This window comes from Paramacrobiotus metropolitanus, unplaced genomic scaffold (genome assembly GCF_019649055.1).
Source record: "Paramacrobiotus metropolitanus isolate TYO unplaced genomic scaffold, Prichtersi_v1.0 Parri_scaffold0000116, whole genome shotgun sequence".
Lineage (NCBI taxonomy): Eukaryota > Metazoa > Tardigrada > Eutardigrada > Parachela > Macrobiotidae > Paramacrobiotus > Paramacrobiotus metropolitanus.
The window spans coordinates 128,948-137,919 of NW_026570336.1; the positions used below are offsets into that span (position 1 = coordinate 128,948).

At 46.4% G+C, this 8,972-nt stretch overlaps 2 protein-coding genes across 2 annotated transcripts; one reads left to right on the forward strand and one right to left on the reverse strand.

Annotated features, from left to right (window-relative positions):
- Window positions 1-750: 750 nt before the first annotated feature.
- LOC129598162 (GATA zinc finger domain-containing protein 14-like) lies at window positions 751-3,161 on the reverse strand. The gene is made up of 3 exons (XM_055495928.1): window positions 2,880-3,161; window positions 2,077-2,388; window positions 751-1,572 (listed from the first exon to the last, which is right to left on the reverse strand). The coding sequence occupies exons 1-3, from the start codon at window positions 2,932-2,934 to the stop codon at window positions 1,016-1,018; spliced, it is 924 nt and encodes a 307-aa protein (XP_055351903.1). The 5' UTR covers window positions 2,935-3,161; the 3' UTR covers window positions 751-1,015.
- An 808-nt stretch (window positions 3,162-3,969) lies between these two features.
- On the forward strand, window positions 3,970-5,619 carry LOC129598154 (uncharacterized). The gene is made up of 3 exons (XM_055495923.1): window positions 3,970-4,069; window positions 4,164-4,581; window positions 4,671-5,619. Exons 2-3 carry the CDS (start codon window positions 4,533-4,535, stop codon window positions 5,321-5,323), a joined length of 702 nt encoding a protein of 233 aa, XP_055351898.1. The 5' UTR covers window positions 3,970-4,069; window positions 4,164-4,532; the 3' UTR covers window positions 5,324-5,619.
- Window positions 5,620-8,972: the final 3,353 nt, after the last annotated feature.

An 8,972-nucleotide genomic window follows, 5' to 3' on the forward strand; every position in this document is an offset into this window, starting at 1 on the left:
TTGGAGTTAAGCGGGGCCATGTTTACCCGGGCGTCCGCTAAGTAAACTCCACAAATCAACTGCACGCCACCCGATTCAATTCAATCACTCCATCCTATAATATTATACAGTATCTGCCCCGTGTATGGTACAGTGCGCAGGATCTCCGCCGAAATACACGCACAGACGATGATATGTCTTTATTCCAGTCGTGGTTTTTACTACTGACGGACAATATTTTATAAACAAAATTTAATAAGAAAATTCCACGGGTTACGCGCAAACTCCATTCTACGGTGCACCACGCGAAAGCGGTATACTCTCGACATGCATTTGGCATGGCCGATGCGTGATAAACATAGAAACTATCCAGATAAATTATGAAATACCAACGTCTTTTCTTTGTATAATTTTGTTTGCCTTAAATCTTGAGAGGAGTAAATTGGTTATTGTGGCGTACGTAGTACTGTAGTTGCGATCGCTCATAGCGCTTAATACGTGCTATCTGCACCTTTGCGTTAGAAATTACGGGACACGCTCGTACATGTACATGTTTATAAAATTATACATAGCAATTAAGTATTGTTACAGTATGTTTAAAATCTGTACATATAGATACATAATTCCATTGTACGCGGCTGATATGTATTGTACTCGTGTACGCACTCTACCGCGCAGCAATTATTCCCATGACCTTTCTGCCAATAATAGCGACTACAAGGCCATTTTATGCAACAGCATGGTTGCACGTATACCAGACTGCAAGTTAGATTAAAATCCTTGTTTATAAATTACATACAGTAATTAAGTATTGTTACAGTATGTTTGAAATCTGTACATATACGTAGATACATAATTCCGTGTACAAGCACCAGGCTGTAAAAATCAACAGTATTGCGTACATACAACGTATGCTTCGAAAATCTGGCATCCATAGAATAATTATGGTAAAGTAATTATTGAAAACTAGAAACACTAGGAATTTGGTAAGAGCGACGCGAGGCAGGACAATTACGTCTCGTATGGTGGCGATGTGTTAGGCTTGATCGTCTAGTCCGCGGTTGCGCATGCGATTACCGCCCATGGGCATTGGTCGGCCGCGCATGTTCTGATTCATATTGCCGCGGTTGGCGTTGCGGTTGTTGCTGTTGCCGTTGTAATTGTTGCTGTTATTATTATAATTACTGCTGCTGTTGTTGTTAGTGTTGTTGCTGTTGGTGTTGTAATTACCGCTGTACGAGTTGCTGTTGTTACTGGTGTTCATATTGTTGCTGTTGCCGTTGTAGTTGTTGCTGTTGTTATTATTGTATGCGCCGCTGTTGGTGTTCATGTTGTTGCTGTTGCCGTTATAATTGTTCATGTTGTTGTTATTATTGTTGTATACGTTGCTGTTTGTGTTCATGTTATTGCTGTTGCTGTTGGTGTTGTACTTGTAGGTGGTGGCGGTGATGCCCGTGCGGGCGGACGTGGTAGTGGAGCTGGAAGCCTGGCTGGTGCCGGTGAGGCGGCCCGTCGTGGTGGCAGTTCCAACGGTGGTCGTCGTGGCCGCCGCCATCGGGGCGCTGGTAGCGGGGGCGCCGCCTAATGCCGGTGCTGCAATATCACGCAATTTTACCAATAATTATTTCTTATTGTACACATACTTTAGGTACAACTAAATACAGATTAAAGTAGGATATCTGGGTAAAACGATCAACTGGGTAAAACGATCAAGGAAATGCCACGGCTGTCTTGAGCACGTTACCTTTCAATCCAAGAGAAGATAGAGATTTTGGTTGCTTTGTAATGTTTAAATTTTAACTAGCAACTACTGGCGCTTGCAATCATTGTTATCTTGGTGGCTATTGCCCATTAAAACGATCAACTTACATAGTCAATTATATTAAGTAAAATCATACGGGAGTAAACTAAAAAACACATAAAAGATAACAAATAAAGAAAAAATAAACAGATAAAGCAAAATTTAAATAAGTACATGAAATTAACTTTATCTGGATCTGCTTAATCAACTGATGTACATATGTACAAGTACTAATAATAAAACTGGCAATTATTTAGGGATACTTTCCACGGCTGTTGATAGCCGGTGGCACTTACTGTAGCAGCACCAGTTGCCGTCGAAGTTGGTGCAGTCATCGGACACGGCGGCCTCCAGCATGGAGCACTGCGTGTCGAGGGCGCTGGTGGCGGCGCACTGCCCGTTCTTCCCGATGGCCGGCCAGATGTTGGGCGTGCAGGCCACCGTGCTGCTGGCCGCCGTCGCCTGCTTCACCGCCGCGGGCGCGCTCTTCACACTCTCCACCGCCTTCACCGCCGTCTTGGTGTCCTTGGCGCTGCCGGCTTTGAGGACGGGCGGGAGGGCTTTGTGTCCCGACCCGCCGGCCGGTCCCACAGCAAACACCGTATCACCTGCACACCAAACACTGCCGGTATACAGTAGATACACCTCTTCGGCATAATTTAACTTACTGCCATAATATTGTCCATCAATAGTAATATTTTATAAATAACATGGTACTGTTTAAGTTTTATTAATATCTTATTTACATTACAAATATAATGGCAACGCCTAAATTTGGTTATCACATTATTTATTTTTATGTCACTGTAGCATTTTTATACTGTAACTGTTTAATAGTGTTTTATATTACTGTAACATTTTTATTTTAATGTTACTACACTGGTAGTGTATTTTCAGTTCTATCCGCACTAAAAATTGCAATAAACTTTCCTATCCTATTTTCAACACTTTCCAGTTTATAGTTATATATGGTATGCGGCCTAAAATCTTGACGCGCATAGAAGTGACCTTTTCCTAGTAATCAGTAGATTCAGTACCTAAAAATTGAATAATAACTACAGACTATATTAGTCGACGTTGTGGTCAGTTCATGTCTTACATAATAACAAGGTGAAGATGAGAAGAGGAACAACAAATTGCCTTGTTGACGCCATGATAGGGCCCGGTCCTGGGCGTTTCGTGAGATCGAAGGATGGGGATCACGTTAACGGCAGGTCAGCAACTAAACGATCAGTTCCTCGTGTTTTCGGGTAAAGGAGAAATTCTATCTACACCCGGTTACAGCTGCTTTGGCTACCGCATCTAATTTTTAACCAAAACGATTTCGTTGACAATGCCGCGAATGGCACATCGGGTGGAGCGGTGGCGATTTTACACTGCTTAACGATGCAGCCTTGTAGCTGTGCTAATTTAGAACAATGCACCTGTTGATGCCGGCCGTTCTCCGGCGTACGGCGCAGTTCGAAGGAAACCGTATCGCTTTAATGATACTTTAAATTAGTCAAGTCGTTCGCAGTCGCACATCAGATGTCAACCGTTAATGGAAATTTTGCTTTTGAACGCAAACACACGCATCGATTTAAACTCCTCATATCTGTACGTGCCTGCTTGTACAGGTAATAATAATTATCATATAATTATAGAGTACATGGTCAGCAAACTGCCGGATAATTAACGCACTGATTAATTAGTGCATTTTATATTTATTGTGTAATTATTTTTGTGTATGAATATTTATGCTTATTTCGCCTGATCACAGTACATGCCAGGTTGGGTACGGGTATGCAAGATCTCTGTTTCCATCGAAGAGCTGAACGCCGCGGGCGACGATGACACGATAATTACCATAGTCGAAGATGTGCGCGTACTGTACGCTCAAAGGACAACACGCGGGGTCGCCGTGATAACACGCCCGCGGGCGGGCATGATAAGCCGGCCGTTCGCCGTGTCAGCGCGTCGTTTGTTGCTCTTCTTCCATTAATGTCGAGTGTCCAGTCAGGCCTGTGCCAATAGCCGCGGACCGGACAGTGACAGCTGCGGCGCAATGTATGTACGTACTTCGTACGCACCGATAATAACCGGTAAAAATAATTTTAAGCGGCTTGCCAGTGAAAAAATCCAGGTGCCGGTTGTGCAGCCATTCTGCAGCTGGCAGTTTCCTACGCTCAGCATCGGCTCCTAACTTCCGTTAACAATTTTACTAGGATGGTTTGCAGCGTGTCCAGCTTCCAGCAGCAGTGCGCAGTATACCCTTGCTTTCTCTGCTGACTTGGTGCGGCTTAATTCCAGGTACAATAATTATCTATTTGTACTCGTGTATCTGTATAATACCGGCACTGTATAATGTAAGTGCCGGCATCACTGTTTACTTGCTGTTCTTCAGCAGAATGGCTCGACATAGTTGCTGGCGTGAAAGAATCGAAAAGAACGAGGCCACGGATGCATTGTCATTGTTGTGTAGTCTGCTGCAGCAAAGCAGCAGAATCTCGGCAGTCATGCTGCATCTCGCGACTCTCGCACATCGGCAATATCGTCCAATTGCCGAGCACTTATATCACGCGCTGAAAGACCCAGTGGATCCGATGGAATTCTGTACTATACGATCTCTTGAAAATTTTCCATAAAATTTCCCGAAAACATTCACCTACAGTTTTTCTCTTCTTCTTATTGACCGAGGAACAAGCGAACGGCGATACGCAGTCACCGTGACTCAGCAAAGTTATATAACAACATTATATAACAATTATACACCATGCGGATACAGCGCTGGCCAAGTTTCTTGCAACCCGCTCCTTCCACAAGTAAGTCACTGAATTTTAATTGCTTTTTCCCAGCACTGCCACACCGTGAGAACCACTAATCTCCACTCCGGTTTTTCTGCGCCCCGCAGTTGTCCTGATGGTGCACATGCTGTGGAGCGGTCTGCGCAGCGCCGCCAACCCCTACTACCCCAGTTTCTACGACGCCTCCGCCGGGGACACCCCGGACACCCTCCCCACCCGCTACCGCCTGACGCCCCCGGCCTCCGGCATCCCCGACGTCTCCTCCCTAATCTACCAGCAGACCCCCGGCTTCGACGACCCCGTCCAGGCCAGCGACCGCCAGCTCGTCCAGGACGACACCCAATCCCCCGCCGGCCGCGCCTACGGCGGTCCGGGACCGTACAACAGCCTGGAAGGCAACGGCGGCTACGCGTACGGCAACGGCTACGGCACCGGGCCCGGATTGCCGCTGAACAGCGGGAACGCGGCGGTGGGGGGCCGGTTCCCGTTGGGCAGCGGCCCGGTGCCCCCAGCGTTCGGGCCGGTGGGCGCCCTGGGCCCCAACCCCTACCTCCCGCAACTGGGGCGCATCATGGGCGGGTTCGGGAAGTTCGCGCGGCCGGCCTTCTTCCCGGGCTATCCCTTCCTGAACCCGTACATCGGGCTGGATTTCGTGGGGCGGACGGACCGGTACCGCGGGAACTACATGATCTACAACGGGGACTACGACGGCTACGTGCCCCCCACCACGCCCACGCCGACGACCACCACCCCAACGTGACCACCACGGCGTCGCCCTTCCAGTCAGTGTACTATCCCTATCAGCCGCAGAACTTCAACTACGGCAGCATGTACGGTCGCTGATTGGTTGTTTTGTCATGAACTCGTTTTATATTAAGCGGCACATTGTAAAGCGAGAGATATTTTGGCCGAGAAAATTCTCGCACTTCTCGCAATTCTCGCACTTCGAAAATTCTCAGAGGTTGTACGAAATTCAGAAAAAACAAAAATAATGTTTCTCCCACTTTCTCTGGCACGCCGCTTCATTTTGTTTATGTTTATTTATTAAATAACAAATTTTCTTCGCTGATTTTGGTATTTTTGTATATTTTTCTGTTAATAGTTAATAGTCGTAGAAGGTAAGTACGAGTAACTGAACCGGTGTCAGCTGTGCGCCTGCTACGTATACAGTTGTGATCATTTTATTACGGCAAACGGTTGCTTCGCACAACAGAGAAATCGGTGGCGGTTTGCAGATAGCCAGACCTCCAACAGACGGAGACCACTAGTAGCCACTCAACAACTGCATCAGTATACCTAACTATACAGTATCTGTCCACTGTCCAGCCCTCTGTTTGTACTACTATGTGTTGCAGTGCAACTCGGTGTTATTCCATTTTCGGAGGATTTTACGGAAAGACTGCAACCACAAATTGGTATATGCAGACGGAAATCAAATTCAACAGCTGACAGCTGTTATAAGTAAAAGCACGTAGTAAAAAATCAGAGTACGTTAACTCTTGGCACAGTGATAAATTAATCATACAGTCCCTTCTCATGTTAATTGGGACAAACTCTTCCTTTGATCATATTTGTTGAGCGAAGCTCGCCTTGTACATATTGAGAAATAAAAACTAATAAAATTATTCATGATATACTGTAAGTTGTGTAAAAACTATGTTGTAATTGCCTTTCGGATAAGTAAGAGCACAGGGGGATGCGCACCCCGGCACAATTATATCCCATTAATCGACGTCTGGGAGGAAGCCAGCGCTTTTTGTCCCTTTCCGGCTTCGGCGGCGCGTGGTGGTCGGGACGGGAATGGTGGTGGACAGGGGCGTGATCGTTGGAGTGCCGGTAGTCGGTGTCGGTGCGGTCGGGATCGTCGCCGCTGTCGTTATTGCTGTTGTCGTTGTGGGCGTTGCCGTGGTCGGTGTTGTTGGTGTTGCTGGGGTGGCTGCCGGCGTGTGGGTGCTGGTCGGCAGTGTGGAGTCGTTTGTCCTCGGCGTCGGTGTTGATATTTGTGACGTGGCGGTGTTGGTGTGGTGGCTATCCGTAGAACTATTGGTGGGGCGTGTTGTCGACGCGCTTATCGTTGACGATATCGGGACGGGCGTGGTCGCCGGCGTGGTTAGCGCGGTGGCCGGTGGCAGCGCCCGCGGAGCTACTGTCGACGGTGGGGTGATGACGGTGGATGGGGCGGCGGCGGTGTCGGGGATGCTAGAGACGGCAGGTGACCCACGCATCGTCTTCGGGTTGATATCTGTACATGCGGCATTTGATAGGATAGTCGCCAAGTACATTGCGAATGTCAATATTGACAGGATTACCATGTTGTCCAGCACAGATCAGAATATGAATCACATAGATCTAATTGTGCGCACACGCAAACCTTCATCAGTCCTAGTACTGTACACAGTACTGAGTAACCAATTAGATATGAGGTGCCTAGCTGATATAAGCACCGGTACAGGTGTACTATGTTAATACATACTACACCGAGTACTGGGCACTGGACGATCCTCAGTCTCTACAAAGATTTAGGTTTCTGCATATGCGCATAGTCATCGGGAGGTTGCTCTGCGATTGTACATCAATATCGCTTGCATATGTCATCCGCTTCGATGCCGCGGATTGTGTAAGTACTGCCCTTCGATAATTGTACTGGTGTATCCATGCAGAGAGCCCCATCAGGAAGTAGGTGTCTGGCATAGAATACAAGCTAACGTTCGGCAGCCGACATGATTCTTGATTTCCCATCAAGTCAAGTTCCAGGTAAACAACGCCACAATCGGTATACGCTGCAGCGGAACCGCAACGGCTCTGTGTCGGCTGGCTGCAAACAATTCAGATTAGAATATTTCGACTGCCGTTGACCATATGCCGCTTAAAGAGGGATCATTGTGCCATGATGCCGAGTCGCCCGTAACGATACGAAACATTGTTTAGAATGCGCACCGGTTTGTAGATATGTTCGAATTGTTCATCATGCTTGACCGTGACCGGTGACGTCTTTACATGAATACGTTGGGAGTCACTCGGTACTCGAGTACTTCCTACTGATGGAATATTAATCCACATCAGCTAGCGTCCAGTGTGTAGCGGAATATGTAAATATTTTGTGTCAACATCAGATTCCGTCGAATCAGCATTCTCGGATGCGCTAAACGGCAGCATAAGCGATAAATGTAATTCAATTACCAGGCGATACTGGGAACGAAGAACGCAGAAAAGTCGTAGAAGAAGTGAGAAGCAAAGGTCTCATCGTTTCCATCACACTGCTGGTCCAGAAGGGTGACTGCGGGTGGCAGTGAAGGTCAGGGATACCGAGTATATATGAAAGGTCACGGTGATCACGAGCTGCGCCACGCTCGAATGCGGAGACCAAACGCGAATTGTTGATTGAATTACATCGAGAACAAGTCTCTAGAAATGTCTAAACGATGCCAAATTTCTCAGTTTCTGTAATGGCTGTGCGCTGATTTCTGCATTGCTAAATTTCTAGATGCCAACTTGCTTTAAAGCATTACAACGCATGAAGACTGGCACTGCACCGCTGAGCTTATAAAGAGTATTTGCTTTTTTAAAACTTTAAATTAGCACAATAATAATACCTAAGTCATGCATTATAAAGGCGGCGCAGTGTCGGTATCTAAACCTTGAAGATTGAAATGGGTGAAGTCAAACTTAGCCAAAAAGGCCGCCATTGGCACTTGATATCGACTATCGAATTTATTTATCATAGTAATTCGTCTGAAAATTAAGTTTAAAAATACGATCCTTGTGGTACGAAGTGATCCCACGGCCCACCTACAAGTCAGGTGATTAACTGCTTGCGTAAAGGACTAAAGGTACAGGTTGCACATATTAAGCGCGATGCTGGCGCTTAGAACGCAACCACTGTACAGTATAATTATCGCAGTCCTATGGGTGCGTCTTATTCTGGAATGAATTCCTGTGATAAACAAATTCGATGTAACTTTACGCCGAAAATGAGTCACCGGGCTGGTATCGTGTGGCCACTGCGATGAATTCGTTTATTCACCACTCGTAGAGAATAAGTCAGCCAACAAAACTGCAATGAAGTACAGTATATATTGGACACTCATAATAATCTGTATAATTTATCTGTAGCCCGTATGTATCGTACGTATTATGGTTACTGTAATTAATTTTAATGTCCAGTACAAATGAATGTCAACAATTTCTCGACTCCGGCTGTGTAATGACTGTGCGCTCAATCATAGGCGTATTGTACAAGTGCAGCAACATCTGCAGCGCGATCAGCTGCTTTCCTTTCAAACAGAACCGGTCAATGTTAGAGTGCTCGCATCCATTTATAATTCCATATTACACTGTATTGTTACAATATGTAGACGTACTAATAGGTCGTAATACACTCCTACGTACACGAAACACACCCGCCCGTG

Excerpts from the sequence above, each read along its gene's own strand:
- LOC129598162 (XM_055495928.1), bottom strand. The coding sequence starts at position 2,934 with ATGGCGTCAACAAGGCAATTTGTTGTTCCTCTTCTCATCTTCACCTTG. Across the intron at positions 2,389-2,879 it reads CATCTTCACCTTGTTATTAT|GTGATACGGTGTTTGCTGTG; the intron begins GTAAGACATGAA and ends TTTGGTGTGCAG. Across the intron at positions 1,573-2,076 it reads CGGCAACTGGTGCTGCTACA|CACCGGCATTAGGCGGCGCC; the intron begins GTAAGTGCCACC and ends GTGATATTGCAG.
- LOC129598154 (XM_055495923.1), top strand. The coding sequence starts at position 4,533 with ATGCGGATACAGCGCTGGCCAAGTTTCTTGCAACCCGCTCCTTCCACA. Across the intron at positions 4,582-4,670 it reads GCAACCCGCTCCTTCCACAA|TTGTCCTGATGGTGCACATG; the intron begins GTAAGTCACTGA and ends TGCGCCCCGCAG.